We start from the raw sequence: 25,134 nt of genomic DNA on the forward strand, positions 1-25,134 counted from the left end.
GGAGTTTGTATCTGCGGCTTTAGCGCCACTCCGCTTGCTGCGGCTGCTCTGGGTTGTACTCTTCTAGAGGGGCTCACGCGGTGAGTCATAGTGGGGAGCTTCTTTTGGGTATATAGGGGTTCGAATCCTGTCCTCAGGGTCTTATTGCGAGCTGAATCTCCCGAGCCTCCATCTTGTCTTGTGTATGAGCTCGGGAAGGGGGGGAAAGGAATGCGTGGGCGACTCTCTTCCTCCTTTGTAGACAAACTTCGAGGTGAATTTCACTTCCCTTGTTACTTACAAGCAGAAACTGGCCCAGAAGTACAGGATAAGAAAGAACAAAGTTGTGCTCTTCAGAATCAGAGCCAAGCTGCTCTGCAGAAAGTTTTAAAGGTGTTGGTAATTATTATCATAGTTTGGTTCAATCTGAAAAATGCCTATTGAGAACCCATTCTCAATAGGCGCTGCTGGAACTGGAAGCACACTGACTCGTGTAGGAAGATGCTTCGAGAGTGTCCGTAAGGAAGTGTGGGGGATTGGGTTGCAAAGGGAGAGGAGGGGGCCACCAGTCTTCCTTGGGACTCAGTTTCTCTATTTGAGAAAAAATAAATTGTGTTGCACTTGTAAGGCCTTTCCCTGCTTTCAGATACTTTGGGCCTGAAAGTCCGATTATCAAGCTTTACTGAGGGGGTGGGGTTGAAAGAGCGTTGATGCAGCATCTCATTTGATTTTCTAGCTCCCTCTACTTTTTGGGTTCAGAGAGGCTGTGATCTACCTAGAGGTCATGCGAAGAGCTGACTTAGCTGACTCCAGATCTGTTTGCTTATAACCTCTCCACTATACGTGGTGGAGGGCCGTGTAGCCCTGATGTGGTGGATCCTTCTTATCAGGTGCGATGATAGCAGCTACATCTTGACACACTGTCTTTTGCCACTTTTCAGGGCGGAGAAGTTTTGCTCCAAAGCCGCAGGAGGTCACACCTCGGCTGAGGTGGTATCAGAGCAGCAGCTCCTGAAGTCGAAGCTCCGGCAGCACCTCCCTGGTGCACTTTCAGGAAGCCTCATCGGACTTTTGCATCTGGAAGGACATTTGCGTCTGGAAGGCCCGTGTAAATGCAATAATCTGTGTCAGTCATGTTTACTATATTTTCCTAGCCTGAGTGTGGAATTCTGGAGAGAAAGCACTTAAAAAAAAATCAGATTAGGGATTTAAAGTTAGGGTTTGAAAGTTACTTTGCTTTACTGTAGGTTCTGTTATTGGGGTTTAACTGTCAAATTAATTGTAAAACAAGGGTGAGAACCTCTGTTATGATCTTCTGTGTGTCTGAATAGTTCCTTCTGTTGTGCTTAGAGGTCATTTGGGATGCTGAAAAGATGAGCCCCATAGTTAATTAGCATCACAAAGGGCTAGGTGGGGTTGTTTAGAGCTGTCTTAGTGTTTTGTTTCATTAAGTGGCCCAGCTCTTAGTCTGGAGTCTAGGAATCTAGAATGACTTTGGGTCCTACCCTCCAGGAGCTGGTTTGGGGAAGGGGCATCAGTGACATTTGATGTAAATGTCACCCCTGGGGTGATGCAGCCAATTTCTGTAGAATTTTTCTTTGCCCATCATCTATGGCAAGCCACCCGACCTTTCCCCTTCTTTGCTTTCCGAAAATGCATATGAAGTTTAAGTGTAGTGTTGATTGTATTATGAATACATTTTAGGTTCCATTTCTTTTTTCTTAAAAATATTTATTTATTTATTTGGCTGCACTGGGTCTTAGTGACAGCCTGTGGGATCTTTTTAGCTGTGGCTTGAGGGATCTAGTTTCCTGACCAGGGATTGAACCCGAGCCCCCTGCACTGGGAGCACAGAGTCTTAGCCACTGGACCACTAGGGACCACCATTTCTAATTTTTAACAGTTGGATGAGTGTAAGCTGTTATCAGTCTCTCCCTCTCCCCAATTCAGTATCTTTGTTTTTTCACTTATTTATAGCCTTCAAATTATTTCTTTGTTTCTTTCCCCTATGGTTTGTGGCTGTCACACAAAAAACTTATCAGGTGAAAATGATCTGATGAAAAACTCAGCTCAGAAGAGTGATAGCTGTAGACTGTTGGAATTTTAATTTTTACAGAGCATGCTTGTCCTGGATCTTCTTTTTTGTGTTGTTTTGGCTGTTGTAATATGCCCATCTTTCATCGTTGTCCTTTAAGTCTTATTCCTTGAAACTCACCTAGTTGTGGGACACTTATTTTTGAGGTGGTGATGTCTCGGGAGACGAATGTGGAGTGTCAGCAGCCCCGAGGCAGCGCCTCCCCGCAGTCCCAAGGCGGCTTCTCGCAGTCCCAAGGTCCCTCCTCGCAGCCACACAGCTCCTCTTCACAGTCCCAGGGCACGTCCAGCCAGTCCTCTCACTCGAGCTCCGGCACGCTGAGCTCCTTAGACACAGTGTCCACACAGGAACTCTATTCTATTCCGGAGGACCAAGAACCCGAGGAGCCTGTCCCTGCCCCTTGGGCTCGATTATGGGCCCTTCAGGATGGATTCTCCAATCTTGGTAAGATCTTTTGTTATGCAGTGCAATATTTTGCTCAGAAAAACAATTACAGAAAGTTGTTGCAACAGATAACCCAAGACACTCCTGGAATGATTCTGGAGTTTGAAGGTGGTGAAAGACAGAACAGAGAAAGCAGTTTTGGGTAGTGCACTGGCTCTTCCTTCTGTGGATCCCCTTCGTTTATTCTTTCACCAGATGTTGATTTGGCCTCTGCCATGTGTTGTCCATCTGAGGAGGGTTGTGGATCTTTTCCCTAGAAAAATGCTGATTCATGCAAACTTGCAAACATTTGTTGTCTAATCACAAAAATGTCATCACTTCACTCCTGCTCTGGTGCAGCAGTTTCAGAGCATCCGTGTTACAGTCTCAGGATGGGGAAGGTTATTTGTTGACTCCTTGTTATTTGTTTTTGTCTCAAAATAGCCAACCTTGCTGTTTAAATGTACTCATCCACTCTGACAGCGGATTCCAATAGTGAGACTTTGCTTTCAGTATGTTTTAAGTAGTATTTTTCCTCTGTCTTGAATTAAAATGACCTCTTCATTAAAAAGGTGGCTCAGCTGATAAAGAATCAGCCTGCCAATGCGGGAGACACAGGAAACACGGGTTCTATCCCTGGGGCAGAAAGATCCCCTGGAGAAAGAAGAGGTGACCCACTCCAATATTCTTGCCTGAAAAATCCCATGGACAGAGGAGCCTGGAGGGCTACAGTCCAGTGGGTTGCAAAGTCAGACACAACTGAGCGACTGAAACATGCACAATACACTTCATTAAAAAAAATGAACTTGATGTTAATGGAATAGAGAGTAATAATATAAGGAAATGAATGACTAATGTACCATTTTGTACCTTGTCACTCACCTTCCCTTTTATATCATGTGCAACTTGGTGACTTGGAAAAACAGTAAAAAATGGAGAAATAATATCACAATATTCATATGTATAACTTTAAATTTAGAAGTAAACATTTGAAGCTACTTTTTACTCATTTAAGCCATATTTTTAAGATAGGCTTAGGGCTGATGTATGGTGAGTGGGACACAGAAGTGTTGAGTTAAGAGTGAAGTGGGATGTAACTCCTTTAAAAGGGAGAACTTGATATATGACTTGAGAGTCCCTTGGACGGCAAGGAGAGCAAACTGTCAATCCTAAAGGAAATCAACTCTGAATACTCATAGGAAGCACTGATGGTGAAGCTGAAGCTCCAATACTTTGACCATATAATGCCAAGAGCCAGCTCATTGGAAAAGACCCTGATGCTGGGAAAGATTGAAGGCAGTAGGAAAAGGGGGTGACAGAGGATGAGATGGTTAGGTAGCATCACCAACTCAGTGGACATGAATTTAAGCAAACTCCAGGAGATACTGGAGGACAGAGGAGCCTGGCATGCTGCAGTCCATGGGGTTGCACAGAGCTGGACATGACTTAACGACCAAATAACAATAAAATAATTGCTGAATATAGAGAAGCTACTTTATTGTTAGTTATTGACTCAAACCCTATCTTTTAAATAATTTACAGTTTTAGCTCTTTCTTACACTCATCCCTGAGTTGATTTTTGTACTTGATATTGTCCAAGTTCATCCTTGTCATGGCAATGCCCAGTTGTCCAAGAACTATTTCTTGAAGAGACTTCTTGAATGGTCTTGATACCTTTATCAAAGATCATTTTGAAGCCATTTGGTGGCCTTTTGGGGGAGAGGGAGGCTCCAAAGAGCTCCTGGTGCCAAAGTCCTTTATGTCTCAGCACAGAAAGAATTCAGTGAGAAGCAAAGTGATCGATAAAGTGATTTATTAGAAAAGGGCACTTCTGAGGTTTACCAGTGGGTGGGTGAGAGATGCTGCACCAAGAACTTACTAGGCAGTAGCTTTATAATGATAAAGTGGGCAGGGAGAGAAGACTTTGTTTTTCTTGAGTCGATGTCATGCTTCCATCATCAGCTCCTCCTGCAGGTTTAGCAGGGGGATTTTCCTGTCCCTTCATGGTCAGGCTAGGTCCACAAATTGTTTTTGTGTGTGCAGAGAGCATGTCCCAGGGATCATTAACTTACTAAGCTCACTGGGCAGGGTGTGGGGCTCATATTGTGTTATTGTTTATGGGGATGTCTTGTGCTTCTGTTACATGGATTTGTGGTTAAGCAAACTTGCTTTCTTGAGTAATCATTAACTTAGAGGGGTCTCCCATATTTTTTCTACTTATAATCCTCTAGCATGATTAACTATTTAATCACCTACTTTATCCCTTTACTCTGTCCTTATCAGTTTGAGCATAAATGTCAGGGTTTAATTCTGGACTTCCGGTCCATTGATCTATGTGTACATCCTTATGCCAGCACCACAAAGTCTCAATTACTGTAGCTTTGTAGTAAGTTTTGAGATCCAGAGTGAGTTCTGATTTGTCTTCTTTCAAGATTGTTTTGACTACTACGGTTCTTTACTTTTTCACAGGAATTTTAGGATAAGTTTGTCGCTTCCTGCAAAGAAGGCCTCTGGGGTTATATCTGTAGATCAATTTGGATACTGTTCCCATTGTAGCCATGTTAAGTCTTCCAGTCTATGAACATGCAATATTCTTCATTTATTTAGGTCTTTAATTTCTTTCAACAATGTTTTGTAGTTTTCAGGATATAAATCTTGCACTTTAAAAACTATATACCTTAGTATTTCTTTTTCTTTTTTTTTAATTCATTTAATTTTGGTTGTGCTGGGTCTTCATTGTTGCATGCAGGCTTTCTCTGGTTGTGACTAGAGGGGGCTACTCTTGGTTGGGGTGAGTGGACTTCTCATTGCAGTGGCTTCCCTTGTTGCAGAATAGAGGCTGTAGGCATACAGGCTTTAGTAGTTGCAGTGCGGGGGCTCAGTAACTGTGGCTTACGGGCTCTAGAGCACTGGCTCAGTAGTTGTGGCACCCGGGGCTTAGTTGATCTATAGCATGTGGGAAGCTCCCGACCAAGGATGTGACCCCTGCATTGGCAAGCAGATTCTCAACCTCTAGACCACTAGGGAAGCCCCCTTAGTCTTTTTTCTTTTTAATGTTTACTTCTTTTCATTGTGATAAAATATATATAACATGAAAATTTTCCATTTTAACCATTAAGTAAGCAGTTTATTGGGCTTCCTTGGTGCTGCTAAGTCGCTTCAGTCGTGTCCGACTCTGTGCGACCCCATAGACGGCAGCCCACCAGGCTCCGCCGTCCCTGGGATTCTCCAGGCAAGAATACTGGAGTGGGTTGCCATTTCCTTCTCCAGTGCATGAAAGGGAAAAGTGAAAGTGAAGTCGCTCAGTCGTGTCCAACTCCTAGCGACCCCATGGGTCTGCAGCCTACCAGGCTCCTCCACCCATGGGATTTTCCAGGCAAGAGTACTGGAGTGGGGTGCCATTGCCTTCTCCTTCCTTGGTGTCTCAGTGGTAAAGAATCTGATGCCTGCTAATGCAGAAGACATAGGTTTAATCTCTGGGTTGGGAATATCCTCTGGAGAAGGAAATGGCAACCCACTCCGGTATGCTTGCCTGGGAAATCCCGTGGACATAGAATCCTGAGAGTCAGACATGACTTAGCAGTGAAACAACAATAACAAATACAATTCATTGGCATTAGTACTTTCACAGTGTTGTGTAACCATCATCATTATCTAGTTCCAAAATTTTTTCCTTTGGTAATTTCTCCTTTCCCATCCCTAGTTTTACTGAAACATATGTAATTAACATATATAACATTGTATGAATTTAAGATATAGAATTTGATACACGATATATATTGCAAAATGATCCTCACAATGGCCTTAGCTAACACCTTCATCACATCATAGTAATGACCATTTGTTTTCTTGTAGCTTTACAGTTTCACTTCTGTTTAAGTCCTTCATCTATTTCAAGTTAATTTTTTGTGAGTGGTGTAAGATAGGGGTCCAGTTTCATTCTTCTGCATGTGGTTATTCAGTTTTCCCAGCACCATTCATTGAAGAGATTGTCCATTCCCCATTGAGTTCTTCTGTTAATTTGTAACCTATTTTCTGTGCCTTTGAGTTTACCTATTCTAGATATTTCATATAAGTGAAATCATAATTGTCCTTCTGTGTCTGGCTTCTTTCACTTAGCATAATGTTTTCAAAGTTCATTCATGTTGTATCATGATTTTATGAGCAATCTTTTTTTTTTAGATTGGAGGATAATTGTGTTACAATGTTGTATTGGTTTCTACCATACAACAACGTGAATCAGCCATAAGTATACCTATGTTCCCTCCTTCTTGAACCTCCCTCATACCCACCACCCCATCTCACCCCTCTAGATTGTCCCAGAGCACCTGTTGAGCTCCCTGTGCTGTGCAGCTATTTCCCACTAACTATCTTATTTTACTCATGGTAATGTATGTTTCAATGTTTATAAGCAGTTTTAAAAGGTGTTTGAGACATGAAATTCAACAGCCCTCCGATGTGTGCTTTTGTGTTGCAGATTGTATTAACGACAGCTACTGGTTTGGGAGGGATAGAAACTGTGAATACTGCTTCGATGAGCCCCTGCTGAAAAGCACCGATAAATACCGGACATACAGCAAGAAGCACTTTCGGATCTTCAGAGTAGGTGTCAAATACCCATACATTTGGGAAAACTGGTCCTCTAGACATCACGCTCAGCTATCTCCCCACTTGAACGCCCCACCATTAAAACTTTGAAATAAAATGTTCTCTATTTTAGGAAATGGGTCCTAAAAACTCTTACATCGCATACATAGAAGATCACAGTGGGAATGGAACCTTTGTAAATAGAGAGCTTGTAGGGAAAGGAAGACGCCTTCCTTTGAGTAACAATTCTGAAATTGCACTTTCAGTATGGAGTAATAAAGGTAATATTATTATCTTCTGGTTACTGGAACTTTCTCCTCCCGTATAAAAGGAAAAATGACACTGTGTCTTTTGCAGAGTATGGTTTAGGTAAATAAAGAAAGTAGGATAGCATTCAAGATTCATCTCAATCTTAGCTGCATTTTTTTAATTATGGAAAGTTCTATCAAGACAGATTTTCTAAGGTTGGATTGGTTTGATTAATTTCGTTTAAAGTGATATGGTTTAAATAATCATATTGCTTAATTTATCATTCATTAATTGATCCAGTTTTATCACATCAACCTTAGATATCAATGAATTATTTTAGGCCATTAGTTCATTTCCCTTCCCACTTTTTTCTCTCCTTTCCTCATACTTTCTTTGTTCCTTTTAGACATTAATTTCTGTATATATTAATTGAGCTCATATATAGCCCGGCATTAGGCTATGGGTTTTCCTGTAAGAGTCTCAGTTTAGACCTTCCACCTTAAATACGACATGGTTATCCTCTGAAAGTGAAGATGTTTATCATCACCATTGCATAGCATTTTATAAGCAGCTGTTCCTAAAACTTCATGAATATCACATCTGAAATGCACAGTTGTCATTCAGTGGGGATAAAAAAAACAACCTACAGAATTAAACATAGCTCACAGTGATTTTAAAACCTTGGACAAGAGGAATACTCTTGTTTCTTTAATTTGAAAAAACCTCACAGATCTTCCCAAAACTCAAGGGTTGAGTGACGTGAAATAGTATCTGTTTGTGTGGGTGACACCTTAAAAATACAGATTTCCAGAGGCACTGTCCCACAGAGCCTGATCCACTAGTTGCAGGGGTGTTAAAAATCCTTCCCAAGTGGTTCTCCTGCAGCCAGTCTTCAGACCAACATCTCGGGATTATGGCTAATCTGGCCGTCCTGGTGTACATTTTATGACTGCCTTAGTTTTCTCTGTTTTCTATTTTGTTTCCTATCTGATAATTACAGTCAGGGCAGCTGCACAGGTTTTTGCTGTTTTGAAAGCACCCAGTCGAGGGGGCACGTGGCCACTGAAATGTGGCTTGTCCTCTACTTGACAAGTGGTGTGCCATCCTTTCATAATTGTTCTTTCTAAAGGGCACCTTTTCTAATTTGAACAGAGGTGTTATGTGGTCTGAAGCTGGCCACAATTGAAATGGATCAGACTGGTACTCTGCAGACCGCATTTGGCCTATTGATATTTTATTAGGCCTTGGTTGATGTGTGCACTTTAATGTGAAAATCCAGATTTCTTTGAAAAGATGGGATATTTGGCCACACTTGAGCCTATCGTCCCTTAATTCGAGGATCTGCAGGTACTAAGTAGAGGCCGCCTCCTTTAGATGGGTGATGTATTTTTCTGTTCAAGTCCCCACTCACTGCTCTATGTCTTACACTCACCCCAGCTTTACCTGTTTCCATGACCTTCTGGCTTCTGTAGGCAACTGAGTTTGCAGCCTTTGAAGTAGACCTTGAAACATGGGAAAAATACATCTCAGAGCCCCTCAAATTCACTGATCTCAGGTGTCATTATAACATCTAGGTTCATAAATATCCACAGAGAGGTTATATCCTCAGGGGCCAGCAGGTCTCATTCATTAGGCAGGTGTCTGCCTCCTGGGGACCAGCCTGGATTGAAACGTGCTGAGTTGGTTCAGATTTCTGCCTGACACTGGTTCTCTAGGTTACTCCAGGGCGGTTAACACCTGTCAGCTAAAATCTGAGAAACTCAAGGGTCTAAACAAATTTCAGTCTTTCCTGATATTATAGGCTGTTGCAAATGTACCATTTTGTAGAATTGTAGTGTTTGATAACTGATTGCAGGTTTGGACCAGTGGATGGTTAAATTATGAAATGACCAGTTTTTTTGGTATTCTTTCTCTGAGATATAGGCTGAATAGTACAGAAATAAAGAAGGTTTAGGGGGGAAAGTGTTATTTAATTTTACAAGTAAGTTCAGGATGGTTTGCACTGTAAAATACCAGCTAGATAAAGGTAGAAATGAATGAGAGATGATAATATTAGTGATGGTGACCTCTGGCTTTATTTTTATCTGGATATTTACTTGCCTTGAATGTATTTTCTAGATTTAAACTATTTGGCATTTGGTTCTGGGCCCAGACGATAACTGTTCTGAGGTCAGTGAATAAGCACAGCATTTACATATGAGTTTCTTGCCGTGTAGTGAGAATGATACTGTGTGTTTCCATTGTGGGAATGAAACTTGCTGCCATCATTTTTCAAGGGCTTCATGATATCTGTTAGCCTAGCTGATGATTTCTTTGGGGTTAGATGTTAAGTGGAACTAAGCATGATTGTCTTATATTCTATATGTTTACTAAGTTATAGGACCATTTATCTTCTCTTTATCAAATGGATTAATGAGAGCTATTTCTGCCATTTTTCCCCTTAGTTTTTGTATTTTTTGATCTGACTGTAGATGATCAGTCAGTGTATCCTAAGGAATTAAGAAACGAATACATCATGTCAAAAACTCTCGGAAGGTAACTTTTTTGTTTTCTGATGGAACTTGCACTAATTTCTTTCTAGACGTTTGTCACTGGTTAGCTTTTTGTTCCTGATTTTACAGCATTTGTTATGTATAGAAGATATTTTAGGGTACCTATTTGTGATAGGTATGTTACTGATTTATTTGATAATTTTCAGTTGAACAGTTTTTCTTTTTAAAAGAAGTTTTATTGAGATATAATTTTTATATCATATAATTCACCCATTTAAAAGTGTACAATTCAATGGTTTTTCATATATTCACAGAACTGTGAAGCCTTTACTACAGTCAATTTTAGAACATTTTCATTACCTTCCATAAAGAACCATTTTTTGCATTTCTACATTCTTCAGAATTGTGACATCTTGGGAAGAGAAATGAAGCTGACCATTGAATAGGGCAAAGTTCTCAAAAACCTTTTGGTCTCAGGACCCCTTACACTCCTAAAAATTACTTGAAGACCTCAAAGAGCTTTTGTTCATGTGACTTAGGTCTTGAAATTTATTGTGTTAGAAATTAAAATTGTTGCTGTTGTTTAGTCGCTGAGTCATGTCCGACTCTTTGCAACTCCATGGACGGTAGCCCTCCAGGCTTCTTTGTCCATGGGATTTCCCAGGGAAGAATACTGGAGTGGGTTGCCATTTCCTTCTTCAGGGGATCTTCCCAACCCAGGGATCGAAACCATGTCTCCTGCATTGGCAGGCGGATTCTTTACCGCTGAGCCACCAGGGAAGCCCAGAAATTAAAATAGAGACGTTGTGTTACTAATATTTGTTAATTCATTAAAAAAATAGTCACTTATGTTAAGATAAATAATGTTTTTTTAATGAAAAATAATTATTTTAGAAAAGATTAGTGAGAAGAGAGGGAAAGTGTCACATTTTTGCAGATCTGTTTCATACCTGGTTTACTAGATGGTGGCTGGAGCCTGATACTTGCTTTTTCACTTGCTTTTTTGTGATACTGCATACCATGTAGCCTCTGGAAAACTGTACATTCGTGAGAGAATGAGAGAGAAAAAGGCAAATAATGTCTTCGTGTCATTCTCTAGCGAGTACTGACTTTTGGGCATTCTGAATGGATCTTAGGGCCCTTTGGGGGTTGCCCATCAAGAACCGCTTCCTTAGGGAAGGTGTTCAGGACGCCGTTACCATGGCACCTGATGTGCTTCACCCTCCCGGCCCTCCCCTCCCAACAGACTTTCTATTTATTGATATTTTCGGAAACACAAAAGTAGAAAATAGGAGAAGGTGATAATCACTCATGTTCCTGCCACAGAGAATCAAGCACAGTGTACCCTTTATGATCATCTGAGAGAGCTATTTTAGTTTATGAACATTAAATTCAGTAGCTCATTATGTTTCCATATTTGGCATTGGCTGCTTGGAAGCTCACAGCCATATTTGTGTCAACCCTAAAGAAATGTCTGGGACTCTTTGTTTTTCCCTAAGGGAGGATTCAACACAAATTCTCTAGCTTTTAACAGGGGACAGAAATGAGCCAGATAACAAAAGAAATTTACTGGCTCTTGTAACTGGGGAATACAAGGGCACAGTTAACTTCTAGTATGACTGGACCAGGAGGCCTTTAGGGCTTTATTTCACTCTTGAGTTTTAATTATCTATTTGGCTTTATGTGGCTCAGTCTGAGGGTTATTGAAATGTTACCAGGGCTTTTTCTGCATCTCTTGATTCTGCTATTCTTTGCTGTTCTCCCATAGAGTTGCTTTCTCTCTGTGTCAGGAAAAATGCCTTCCAGGAGTCTCACATTCATATTTTCTTTCTTCTAGAAACTACAGCATAGAGAATTGTTTCTTTCCCAACATCAGCATTTGATTCCAAAGAAAACCCTAATTGGCTCAATTTTGTGTGTACATCCACCCCGTAGTCCCAGGAGCGGGTGTTGTACTACTATAGATACTCTGCTAGACTCAACGAAGTTTTCTCAGGCAAAAGGTGACTGTTATCAAAGCAGAAGGGGGATTAGAAAGTGTTTTGAGCAGATTTTTAAAAATCACAGTTACATGGAACTTTATCTCATACCATATATGAACATTAACTCAAAATGAAACAAAAACCTAACTGTAAGAGGTTTACCTATACAACTGTAAAAGAAAAATATGGAGACGACTCTTTATGATCATAGAGTTGGCAGTGGTTTCTCAAATGGCACCAAATATGCAAGCAGCAAGAGAAAAAATAGAAAAACCAGACTTTGTCAAATTTTAAAACTTTTGCATGTCAGAAGACACTGTCAGGAGAGTGAAACCCATATGAAATGAGAAAATATTTGCAAGTGATATATCTGATAAGGACCTAGTACCCAGAACAACAACAACAACAAAAAGAGAAGCCAATTTAAAAATGGGCAAGATATTTAAATAGACATTTCTCCAAAAGAAGATATAGAAGTGACCAAAAATCATTTGAGAAGATAGCGTCATTAGTCGTTAGGCAAGTGTAAATCAAAAGCACAGTGAGATGCTACTTCAAACCCACTAAGGTGACCATAGTAAAGAGACAGAAAATGACAAGCGTCTGTGAGGATGCAGAGAAGGTAGAACCCTATGCACTGCTGCTGGGAACGTACAATGGCACAGCCACTGTGGGAAGTAGTTTGATGTTGTCTCAAAAAGTTAAACATAGAATTACCATATGACCCAGCAGTTCCCCTTGTAGGTATATACCCCCCAGACTGAAAACAGATGTTCAACAAAAACTTGTGCATGAATTGCCATTGCAGCTCTGTTCGCAATAGTGAAAAGGTGGAAACAAGCTAAGTGTCCGTCAACAAGAGAATGGATAAACAAAATGTGATGTATCCAAAGAACAGGCTATTATTTAGCTATAAAAAGGAATGAAATACTGATACATACATGGATGAACATGCTGATGAACATACTGATATAGCATGGATAAACTTTCAAAAATTCTAAGTAAAAGAAATCGGAAAAAAGACCACATACTGTATGAGTCTACTGATGGGAGATATTCTGAGCAGGCAAATCCTTACAGAAAGAAATAGAAATTACCAGGGGCTAGGGGCAGGAAAAACGGAGAGTGAGCACTGAGTGGGTATGGGGTTTCCATTTGTGCTGCTGAGGAAGTTCTGGAACTTAATAGAGATGATGGTTGTACAACGTTGTGGATGTACTTAATGCCACTGAATTGTACACTTTAAAATGATTACAATGGCAAATTTTATGTATATACATGATACATAAAAAAAGATGTCTCGGCAACCCCCTCACCCCATCCCCAAACCCACAGTGGTTATAAAAATCTACTTCAGGAGGTAATGAGGGCTTGATACTTGATTAACTGTACTGAGTGCCATCCTGGGTAGCAGTCCTGCGTATTAGCATCAACATCCCAATTAATTGCGAATCTTCAGGAGCTTGCTGCAGGCAGGTTCCTGGTGTACTGTTGGTTTCTTAGTGATTTTACTTACAGTGCAATTCATGGCATCAACTGCTTATGCACTTCCTTTGAAGATAGAGAATAAGAAAGAGAAATGGATGAGTGGAAGTAATTTATTTGCAGATGCTGTTTACTATTCCTTGTTGCAGGTACTCATTTTAAACTAGGACTTGGTTGTATATTTGATCTTTCTCTGGCCTCTGGGAGAAGTCATTTCTCTCTGATTTATTTTTAGTGTCTTTCTGAGCATTTCACAATCTGGAGGGACAGTAAGACTTAAGTCTATATCGCTCGGCTCAAAAAGTGGAATTTGGAGCTGACTCAGTGTTGCTGGATGGTCCCTGATCCTTTATGCCCTTGACATCTTACCTTGGTGAGGTTTCTGAAAACAGAGACAATGGACTGTCTTTAACTTGAAATAGCTCAGGCCAGTTCAAGAGTGGTGGGTCTTAGGATTAGAAACACTGTGACAGTCAATCACTTTCTACATTTTTCCCTGTTAGCGGTGCCTGTGGTGAGGTGAAGCTAGCTTTCGAGAGGAGAACGTGTAAGAAAGTGGCCATAAAGATCATTAGCAAGAGGAAGTTTGCTATCGGCTCCGAGAGAGAGGCGGTAAGTACCTGTGTTGGTGGCTGCTTGGCCCTGTTGTAAAGAATTTACCGCTCAGAAGAACTTTGGAAAATTTTGGGTATACTGAACTAACCTAAACACTTATAGATAATTTGGTTCCAAAAATATTTGGTTGTACATAATAATTTTTGGTTGTACACATAGCAGGAACTTTTTTTTTTCCTTCCAAGTTGTCACAAGACTGTTTTTACAATAAATGAAAGGAAATTAGGGGAAAAAAAAATCCCGCTGTATCCCCGCCGCTGGAACCCCACAGCTGTTTTCAGTTTTCCCTTTCCTTCTAGTCTTTGTTCCTGTGAATTCATGTTTCTAGATGGCTGAGATCGTATTGTATACAGTTTTGTATTCTGCTTTTCCGCATAAGCATTAATGCGTCAACTTTTCCCTATTCTATCCTTTGGGATGATTGAGTCTCTGTTTCACCAACTTTATTAGACTTTATTCATCCATTTCTCTGCTTGATCATTTAGGTCATTTAGATAATTTCTGATTGTTCTTCCTGATAATGTGGCAATGAATACCTCCGTGTTTATAGATTTTAAAAGATCTTAATTAAATTATATGGTCTCTTTATATGGTAACCATTCACTTTTTACGTTTCCTGTAATACACTTACTGCATTGGTGGAGCGGCCAAATGTATTGGTTTTTCAACACATGACCCTACAAAGTAATATAAAACGTGTCTTCTAGTCACGTTTTCCTTTGTGGCCAGCTGTTTCTGGCTATTATGCTTTACATTCCTTAAAGATCGATTTTTTTTTTGTCCCTAGACAATGCCATTCTCACATAGCAAGAGGAATTTCCTTTCAGTGTTCACTTTGTTATAGATCTTTCCCCTGTGATTCTGGGTTTGTTTTCCATTTTGGGGGGAAGAAAATAACCTACCAGATTCTTAATGACTTGGAGCACAATTTTACGTTTTAATTTCATCTTTCAAATCCTATCAGATTCTTTAGAGCTCTCTATCATCAGAGTACACCCGGCCTTGGTAATGAGTTTACCGGCTTACAGGAAGAGGCCGGCTTTTAAAATTAAACATCTGGCTTTCTTCGCTGAAGTCCATTTTACATAAATATGTAATTCTATATCCTCTTTGCTTGTAGAGGGTGTAGCCCATGAGGTTGAGTAACTCGAGTCATTCTTCTGGAATTGTAACGGAGAGCGACTTTTCTACCCCGAAGCTTCCTCTTCCATTTAGAGTCTCAGTAAATATCTCAGCTTACATTTGAAATTGTAACCTGGCTCTGCTCAATTATGAGAAATGTGACTTTACGTTTTCTTTACACAGTTTAATTGAATACCTTCTCCTTTATGGGTTTTTCTTGTTGTATTATTTTTACAAATGTAAACAATTCCTCAGTTTGATGAGACAAGCAGAGCTTACCAGGTCAACGTATGACCAGTGGGAACACATTTGTTTCTGGCTGTGGGAACTGCAGCAAGTGGCTCCCTTTCTCTGAGTCTTGTTCCATCTGTAAAATGGGAATACTTTTAGAGCCCAGTTCACTTGGATTATGGGACTTACGTGAGATGACCCTTTTAGATAAAGAGCTTGGTATAGAGCCTAGTCACCTACTGAATGGCTTATTATTTACCAAGCACTTGGCAAAGTGATTTTAGGTGAGTTTTTGTGTAATTCAGCCTTGATTTCTCTGTAAGAACAGTGCTGAGTTTGGAACTCAGGCAGCCTTTACTCAATTAAGTTTAACTGTAAACATTTTCTGCATATTGGCTATTATTATCATTAATAAACTCTAATATTATTTTATTAAAGGATCCAGCACTCAATGTTGAAACAGAAATAGAAATTTTGAAGAAACTAAATCATGTAAGTACTACTGTAAAAAAAATGACCCATACTTAAATTCATTTATCTCAAAAATGGGGAGAGTGCAAAGCACGTCAGTGTCATAAAACTAGTATTACCCTGGGTTCCTTAATTGTGTGTGTGTACATGTGTGCATGCATGCATGCATGGTTTTAGCTATTAAGCTGGGAAGAGTTTACCCTAAAATTTTGAAAGGACAATACTGTAAAAAGTTTTTATTATTAATTATGTTATTTTTCCACTGAGTTAGTTCTAGACCAAAAGACATAGTAAATCTGCTAAATACTATTATAGGGACTTGATCAACTGATTATATTTGGGGAGACAGTGCTCTTTTGGTACATTAATTATACCTGAATTTCATACCTCTTAAGTACCTTTAGGTGGTGCTGATTTCCATTCATTCACCTTGGTTGGAATAAATCAAATATATCCAAGAGTACCCAATAAGTATGGCAACATCCTGGGTGTTTGAATGGTGTCTCTGGCCCCACTGAGTATCAGAGGTCCTGTCTTTTTTGTGCAATCATGACCTTGTCTCAGTGGAAAGAGTCTAAAGATGTGAGAAGAGAAAGTTAGATGAGTGGGACTCCTCCCATCTTCCTTTTTCTTCTTTCTGTTTTTCTTCATTAATTCGTGGGCCCCCATGTAGTCGTGAGCTAGGTAGGTCACTGGAGTTAAACTTGAAATAAGACCGCCAGTCTTCTGGCTTAGAGTTATCTCAGTGGTCCTCAGCCTTTTTGGCACTAGGAACTGGTTTCATGAAAGACGATTTTTCGCCAGACCCGGGGTGAGTGGAGGATGGTTTCAGGATGATTCAAGTGCATTGCATTTATTGTGTACTTTATATTTCTATTATTGTTACATTGTGATATATAATGAAACCATGATACAGCTCACCATAATACAGAACCAGTGGGTGGTCATTCGATTGATGGGGAGCAGCTGTAAGGACAAGTGAAACTGCTCCTTTGCCCACTGCTCAGCTCCTGCTGTGTGGTCCAGTTCCCATGGGCTGGGGACCCTTGGATTGTCTGATTCTGGTTCTTAACTGCCGAACTACAAAAGATTTCTTCTCACTTCTCTGACCTGGTCATGTCTTCCTAACGACAAATAGAAACTAAGAACAGCATCACATGGACACAATAATTCAGTAGGTTCCTTTAGAATTTGTGGTGGATCTGAAGACCCATGAGAATGTGAGTGGCCGAACTTCCTGCTTGGCTTTCTTTTAATGCCTTGCAACTTCTACCTCTTCCTTGCCTTTACCTCCTTTTTTCCATGGGATCTGGAATCTCATTAAAGAGAGGAGCCCTCTAATTTTCCAGGGTGGGGTTGCTTCAAACATCCCCCAAAGATAAACACTTAGAATCCTCAGAGAATTTTCTCTGATGTCAGAAGATCCCCAAACATAACATTTATACAAATCCGATGTCTGCTGCAGAGGAGAGGAATTTAAAACTCTAAAAAAGATCCTTGGAGATTTTTGTTGCCAATTTACAAGGGCACTTGGGAGTCCTTGGGAAGTAGAGATGGGCACATGAGTACATTTGGATGTTTGGGAACAGTGAGTAGAGCCTAGTATAAAGTCCAGCAGACCCTGGCCTTTGGAGTCAGGCACTGATTTATCAATTGTCAAATGTTTATGGTGCCAGCCTGTTTTCTAGGCCCCAGGCAGTCAGCACAGATAGACTTGGCCATCTCTCCTCTTACATGGCTTTAGTCTAGTGGGGAGACAGACCTGGGTTCCCGTCCCATGTTCTGAGCAGGTCATTTCACTTTGCAGAGCTTCTGCTCCCTTGTCTGTACATGGAGACCATAGGATACTTACCTCAAAGGTCAATGAGACTTGAATATGTGCTCCTCAAGCTTTCAGGGCTTCCCGGGTGGCTCAGTGGTAAAGAATCTGCCTATAGTGCGGGAGATGCTGGAGAGCCAGGTTCAATCCCTGCGTGGGGAAGATCCCCTGGAGAAGGGAAATGGCAACCCACTCCAGTATTCTTGCCTGGTGAATCCCACAGGCAGATGAGCCTCGTGAGCTACAGTCCATGGGGTCACAAAGAATCAGACATGACTGAGCGACTGAGCACCCACACAAAGTTCTCAGCACAGGGAACACAGTTGGGGCATGACAGCCATCTGTAATTCCCTACCCTCTGCCCTGTAGGACCTAAGTGGAGGGTCTGGATTGGTGGTCTCTGGTTTCTGAGAGACCCTTCAGCTGTGAGAGCTGCAGCCTGTGGCCCTAGAGCTGGTGGGGACTGGAGACAGTCCATGCTGGCTCCGTCTAGTGGTGGCTCTTGATGCTCTGTCAGCTGCTGGCTGCCCCCGCCCCGTTCTCGGAGTGGCACTGGCCAAACAGACCAAGCAGTTCCCAGTCCTTCCCCTCCTGTTCCTTTTCCACGGGTGTGTCTTTTCTTCTGCTTTTCCTTTAATTTTATTACGGACTTCCCCGGCGGTCCAGTGATTAAGACGCTGTGCTGCTTGTGCAGGGGACGAGGGTTCGATCTCTGGTCAGGGAACTAAAATCCCGTGTGCCTAGCGGCCAAAAGAAAAAGATGTCATAGGTGTATGTTCTAGAGTCAGATAGTGCTAAAAGGTTTATATTATTTACATTTTCGGCCACGTGGCTTGTAAGATCTTAGTTCTCCAACCAGGGATCAAACCCTCACCCCCGAAGCGTGACGTCTTAACCACTGGACCACCAGGAAAGTCCCTCAGCTCTCTTTTCTGTTCCTCTTAATGTAATACTACAGTGCACATTTAGTGTTTCCATTATTGTGACAATAACAGATGGTCCTACAGAGCCAAGTGATCACAGGTAAGGAAAGGTGGAAATGGTTTGCTGTCAGCCTGACCCGTGGCTGTAGAATCCGTGACCAAAACGTGGCCCGCAGGACCCGCCCTCAGTGGGTGGATGTGTCTGTTATTGATGTTGATGGTATTAAAGTGGACAGCGTGTGAGTGTCCCCCGTGCTCTGTTGAATGTTGGTCCTGGGAGGATAAAGATAAGACTGACCCGTGCAGCACCTGGTGAAAGGCTTGTGTTGGGTGTCAGCTTCCTTGTGGGGCCACACAGATTAGTGCCACTGCAGGAGGTGGAGATCCAGACTGTGGAAGTGGGGGGACTTCCCTGGTGGTCCCGAGGTTAAGAATCTGCCATCCAGTGGATGCAGGTTTGATTCCTGGTTGGGGAACTAAGATCCACATGCTACAGAGTGTGGTGTGGCAAAAAAAAAAAAAAAAAAACAAATCCGAGGGGACTTTGAGCTGGGGCTTGATACCTGAGGCCAAGTATGCCCAGAAGGCTGGATCACCAGGCTGGAGGGTAGTGTGAGCAAAGATGTGACGTGGGGAGAGGGCCTGGGGTGGATGGGGAGTTTTGTGGCCTGGAGAGAAGGAGAAAGAGGACATCCGGGATGGGCAGAAGGAGATGAGGCTGTGGTGGGGGCAGGATGAGGCTGAGTCTTGAAGGGCTTGGTAATCCCTGCCGAGAAGTTGGATTGCAGCCTCTAGGCCGCAAGGTGCTGAAGGATTTCTATTTTCTTTTCTTCCTTCCTTCCCTCCTCTCACTCTTCTCCCTTTCTGCCTTAAAATAATTTAAGTTTATATAATATTTGACACATGTAAAGTAATGAATGTAAATGGTAGAGTGAACCGGTAAGATGAACACCTTTGAACTTGCCATGAGTTTAAGAACGAAGAAACCTGGTCATACTGTCGAATCTACCTCATACTCAAAAGTGTTTTGAGGCTTGCCCTTTCCACTTGGCGTTGTGTTTCCAAGATGCATCGTGCTGGGGCGTCCATTCACCGCTGTCAACAGTTCATTGTGGGCAGGTATCACTTGGAATATTTTAATCAGCGATGGAAGGGATGAAATTTGCTTTGCAGGAAAATCACTCTGGTGGGTTTTTGCTATTTCTAATCGAAAATTGAAAAATCTAAAGTGAATAGATATGCCAATAAAAATCGAGGTTTTCATGAAAAAATAAATACAGTCTAAAAATCTTACCACTTTCTTCCTCTTGATTGACATAGCCACAGTCCTTTTCCCTGGTGGGTAGGAGTGTATGTCCTTGATACTCACCACTTCTTGTATCTACCCTGAGCGCTAGCTTTACTGTCCATCCTTTGTACTAGAAAAAACAATAGGCATGTTATATGCATTAAATGTACGGTACTGTTCTCCCTTGTTCTTTAGCAAATGCACCCAGCATTGATCAGAGGTCACAGACTGTCAGCCACAGGTGTGTGTGTGTGTGTCTCTCTCCTCCACCCCACATACACGCTTTTGAGTTCTGAAACTAGAATTGCCCTCTTTCTTGGAAAACGGAGGATCTTATCTCATGGGTTGCCTTGTGGTGCCAGTCGCCTTAGCTGAATAGCTCTGCTGTCTGGCAGCGTGGCTGGGCTCCCCACTTGGCCCGCTTCCTTTGCTCGTGCTCCTTGGCAGGCTCCCAGGTTTCTTAGGTGTCCTTGAGTCCCTGTGCTCTGGGGCAGGGAAGAGAAAGGCTGGGAAGAGACTGGCCTTCCACCCTTGGTGCCAGCATTAAATATGAAGCATGACTGTTCCCTTGTCAGTTTGGTGGGGTGGAGAGTTTCTTGTGTGTTCTCACGAAGGAGCCAGCTAAGTTAGGGTTCTGCCTCCTCCCCTGTGGGCTCCCCTGCACCCCAAGTGGCGCTAGTGGTAAAGAAACCACCTGCCAATGCAGGAGACATTAGACGCAGGTTCGATCCCTGGATCGGGAAGATCCCCTGGAGGAGGGCATGGTAACCCACTCCAGTGTTCTTGCCTGGAGAATCCCATGGACAGAGGAGCCTGGTGGGCTACAGTCCATGGGGTTGCACAGAGTCAGGCTCAGCTGAAGCGGCTGAGCACACACACACGCTCCTCCCTTGCATGAACTTCAGAGAGCCCCAAGGCAAGGGCCAGAGGCCTGGTCTTGGCCTCCTTGACCCCTTGGGTAGGTGTCCCAAGTTGTGCTCTTGTAGTTTTCCTCTTGGGAAGCTTCTTAACTACTTTTTCTCTTTTCCCCCTTTTAGCCTTGTATCATCAAGATTAAAGACTTTTTTGATGCTGAAGATTATTATATTGTTTTGGAATTGTAAGTAGCAAACTGTTTTTATTTGTTTCCATTTAAATGCTTATAAACCACCACAGGGTCTAATGCTGGCCTACATTTCTCATCCTGGGGACCCTCAGTGTATGTATGTGTTGGGTGGCCTGTAAAACATGCGCATGGGGTTAGCATCAATTCTAAAATCACTCTAGTGTTTCCAAAGGCAGGTGGGTTTGAATCCCACTCTGCTGGTGACTAGCTGCCTACCCATGGGTTAGTTGACTTCACCTGAGTCTCATATTCCTAGTGTTAAGTAATAATGACGGCTCCCTGCGCAGTCATAAGGATCAAATGCTGTGAGGGCTGGAAGGCCTCCAGCAGAGCACGTGGCATGCTTGGTGCTCGAACACGGGCGCTTGTTATTACTCTGAAATAACCTGGGTGGCCCTTGTTGCTCAGGATCACGGTACCAGGGTGACACCTGAGTATCTTTCAGGTGCTGCTTTACTTGAAGGTTTACTTGGTGTGATTGAAATCATTTACTGTCTCATTCCTGAAAGAGGCCTGTCTTGGTGTCCATTCTGCATAAGTGTGCAGTGTTTCTGGGACTGGCCATCACGGCAGACAGGCTGGGCTTTACTCCTGAGTGGCCAACAGTGGCCGTGCTGGCTGACCATAAAGATTATAAACAGCAGGCCAGTCGTAGTGCTAGGAGAGACTGGACGGCCCTTGAGGTGCTTAAGGGAATATCTGTTGCTATGAAATAGGAGATTATTATTTGACTGGATCTCATTAAAACAGTTTGGGACTGCCCTGGTGGCCCAGTGGCTAAGACTCCGTGCTCCCAAGGCAGGGTGCCCGGGTTCGATCCCTGGTCAGAGAACTAGATTCCACATGTTGCAACGAAGATCGAAGATCCCCCGTGCTGCAACTAAGACCTGGCTCAGTCAGATAAATTTAAAGAAATAGTTTAATAATAATAGTAATAATACTAATGAAACACTTACTATGAGCCAAAACCTGCTGTAAGCACTTCACTGTGATTGACTCATGTAACCTTCATAACTGTCATCCAGGTTATATACAAGTTAGTGGTGAGTTGTAGTAGTGAAGTCACTCAGTCATGTCCGACTCTTTGCGACCCCATGGACTGGGGCCTACCAGGCTCCTCCGTCCATGGGGTTTTCTAGGCAAGAGTACTGGAGTGGGTTGCCATTTCCTTCTCCAGGGGATCTTCCCAACCCAAGGATTGAACCTGAGTCTCCCGCATTGTAGGCATACGGTTTTACTGTCTGAGCCACCAAGGAAGTCACATAAGTGAATAAGTCACCTAAGTCACATAAGTGAAGTGGTGAGTTAGTTATTGTCTTTAGCTCCACTTTACAGAAATGGGAACCGAATTGCAAAGGGATTGAATAATCTGGCCACGCATCTCCACTGTGCCAGGTGCTTTACCTACAGCAGTTAATCTCTTAATTTTTACAGCAGCTATCAAGGTACGTGGGGTTTTATCCCCATTTTTTGAAGGGGTTTAGAAACAAGCTCAGAGAGGTTGCATAAGTCACCCCAAGTCCCACAGCTAGGAGGTGGTGGAGCTGAAATTCAGACCCAATTTTCAGGTCAAAGCCTCCTGCTTTCTCCTCTACACCAGTCTCAGAACCACCTGGGTGCACAATAAAAATGCAGACCCCTGGGGCCTGCCTCCAATCGATTGCATCAGATTTTCTGAAAGCTCCCCAAGCATGTCCAGTGCCCATCACTCTCTTCTTCCATCTTTCCTTGCTCCTCAGTTTCCTGAAACGTCTCTATTGTGGATGCAGCTTATTACCTCATTGCCTTGACAAATGGGAGCCGAGAGTTGATAAACCACTTTGCTTGTCTTGATGAGTTGTTTTGTTTGTGTTGTTATCTTCCCTCCAAGTGAGTTTCCCTCTAGGAATGAACCCCCTGCTTTGCCTGTGTGTTTCAGGATGGAAGGAGGAGAGCTGTTCGACAGGGTGGTGGGGCATAAGCGCCTGAAGGAGGCCACGTGCAAACTCTATTTTTACCAGATGCTCCTGGCCGTGCAGGTAAGAGAAGCCCTTGGTGCTTTTGACAGCTTTCTTTTAGGTGAGTTACTCTCCGAGTTGGCAGAAACTGAGGGACCAGGGATAAAAAACCCAGAGAGCAGAGTCTGTGTGTGGGTTGTTCTGTTCTTGGCAAAAATACCCCACCTCTTTGACTCAGATGAGAAGGTTCTTGCTGTGAAGTTTAAGAGAGTTAAAAAAAAAGATAAGGAAGTTAAAGAAATAAACATACGGTCCCACATGGCTTCTCTTTCGCTAGGAGGTTTTTCTGGAGGGCAGGGATCTCTACTGTGCCTGGTCCTTGCGGAAATCCCCCTTACCTCTGGGGCAGGGGTGAGGATGGATCACTCCCCCATGGCACAGTGCTAGGGGTTTCCTTCATCTGTAGCATCCTGGGTTTTTTTTTTCCCTCCCATTTATTTATCTTTAATTAGGATAATTGCTTTATAATGTTGTGTTGGTCTGTCATACATCAACATGAATCAGCCATAGGTATACACATGTCCCCTCCCTCTTGAACCTCCCTCCTGCCTCCCACCCCATCCCACCCCCTGTAGGTTGTCCTAGAGCACCAGGCTGACCCCCCTATGCTATACAGCAACTTCCTATTAGCTATCTGTATCTAACCAGTCCATCCTAAAGGAAATCAGTCCTGAATATTCATTGAAGGACTGATGCTGAAGCTGAAACTGCAATACTTTGGCCACCTGATGCAAAGAACTGACTCATTTGAAAAGACCCTGATGCTGGGAAAGATTGAGGGCGGGAGGAGAAGGGGACAACAGAGGATGAGATGGTTGGATGGCATCACTGATGCAATGGACATGAGTTTGAGTAAACTGCGGGAGCTGGTGATGGACAGGGAGGCTTGGTGTGCTGCAGTCCATGGGGTTGCAAAGAGTCAGACACGACTGAGCAACTGAACTGAACTGACCTTGCACGTGGTAATGTGTATATTTCAGCGCTGCAGCAGGCACATGGGCAGGCATGTGTACTGCCTTCTCTTCAGTATTGGGGGCAGGTGTTGGGGTGAATGGCTGATGGCACCCTGCATGCTTAAAAGAACATCACCCTTTCTCAACCCGGATGTTGTGGGGATTCCCGCCAAGGTCTCTTCCCTTGAGAATGTTCCTCTGCAAGAAACACAGGGATGGGGAGCAGCTGTTGCACTGAGTGAGGCTTGAGGGAGATTTTCCAGGGGCTGGTCTACCTGAGTGCCCAGCCTTGGGGCTTCACCAGGTTACTTTCCCAGTGAAAGTGTTTTGGAGGTATTTTGCTCTAGGCCAGAGGGATATCCAGAGAAACCTAAAGCCTATAAACACCGAACCAGTGATTTTTTAAAATTTAGTTTTTCATTGAAGGATAATTGCTTTATAGAATCGTGTTGGTTTCTGCCAAACATCGCTTCTCGGCCTTTTGGTTAAGATCACGTGTAGTATCTGCTCTTGTCAATCTAACCGGTGTTTTACTCTCTTCATGGGTTGTGGTGGTGGTTTAGTTGCTAAGTTGTGTCCAACTCCTGCGGCCCCATAGACTGTAGCCCATCAGGCTCCTCTGTTCACGGAATTTCCTAGGCAAGAATACTGAAGTGGGGTGCCATTTCCTTCTGCAGGGGATCTTCCTGACCCAGGGATTGAACCTGGGTCTCTTGCACTGCAGGCAGATGCTTTACCAACTGAGTCAGCAGGGAAGGCTGTTAATGGTTTGCTCCCAACCTTATACCAAGAATATTAAGGTGAATTGAGTACAGATCAGTGGACGTGGCAAATTTTTTTTTTTCCTAAAGAAATATGACTTGGTATATAAAAATGAGTACACAGAGAAACATTATTCTATTTATGATGTTTAGAAACCGTTCTGTTTCAGTCATAAAGTTTTCAAAGACGGATCTTGCATCAAGGAATATGTTAACTCTAGGTGTTCAGATAATTCACATATGTGTACTTTATAGAGTCCCGTCAAAAATATTCTCAGAAATGGAATCAACAAATACACTATTTTGGTAGAATTTTTTTTTTTTTAAATAAATTTATTTATTTTAGTTGGGGGCTAATTACTTTACAATATTGTAATAGTTTTTGCCATACATTGACATGAATCAGCCATGGGTTTACATGTGTTCCCCTTCCTGGACCCCCCACCCACCTCCCTCCCCATTGGTAGAATTTTTATAGTTTAAATAGTCCCAAAATATTTTGTCACCTGTTGCATTTTTATTATCGAAACTGACACCTTCTATTTCTGCCAACATGA

The 25,134-nt window shown here is 42.5% G+C and overlaps 1 protein-coding gene and 1 pseudogene across 18 annotated transcripts in view; both read left to right on the top strand.

Moving 5' to 3' along the window:
- The window catches only part of CHEK2 (checkpoint kinase 2), a 34,505-nt gene that overhangs the window by 676 nt on the left and 8,695 nt on the right, over positions 1 to 25,134 (top strand). For 2 of the 18 annotated variants that reach the window (XM_081542789.1, XM_081542795.1), the window contains exons 1-10: positions 46 to 80; positions 921 to 1,103; positions 2,221 to 2,518; positions 6,975 to 7,099; positions 7,218 to 7,365; positions 9,778 to 9,868; positions 13,796 to 13,904; positions 15,699 to 15,752; positions 20,799 to 20,860; positions 22,785 to 22,884. In XM_081542789.1, coding sequence (XP_081398915.1) covers positions 2,227 to 2,518; positions 6,975 to 7,099; positions 7,218 to 7,365; positions 9,778 to 9,868; positions 13,796 to 13,904; positions 15,699 to 15,752; positions 20,799 to 20,860; positions 22,785 to 22,884 — 981 coding nt within the window. In that variant the 5' untranslated portion in view covers positions 46 to 80; positions 921 to 1,103; positions 2,221 to 2,226. Of the gene's footprint in view, positions 1 to 45; positions 254 to 920; positions 1,106 to 1,196; positions 2,519 to 6,974; positions 7,100 to 7,217; positions 7,366 to 9,777; positions 9,869 to 13,795; positions 13,905 to 15,698; positions 15,753 to 20,798; positions 20,861 to 22,784; positions 22,885 to 24,493; positions 24,617 to 25,134 lie in introns of those variants that run through there. The other 16 variants (XM_081542788.1, XM_081542794.1, XM_081542790.1 and 13 more) reach the window with 16 other exon arrangements.
- On the top strand, positions 24,282 to 24,402 carry LOC145527979 (U2 spliceosomal RNA; annotated as a pseudogene).

The sequence above is a fragment of the Giraffa tippelskirchi genome, chromosome 11 (assembly GCF_054371585.1).
Source record: "Giraffa tippelskirchi isolate mGirTip1 chromosome 11, T2T-mGirTip1v1.2.pri, whole genome shotgun sequence".
Taxonomy (NCBI): Eukaryota; Metazoa; Chordata; class Mammalia; order Artiodactyla; family Giraffidae; genus Giraffa; species Giraffa tippelskirchi.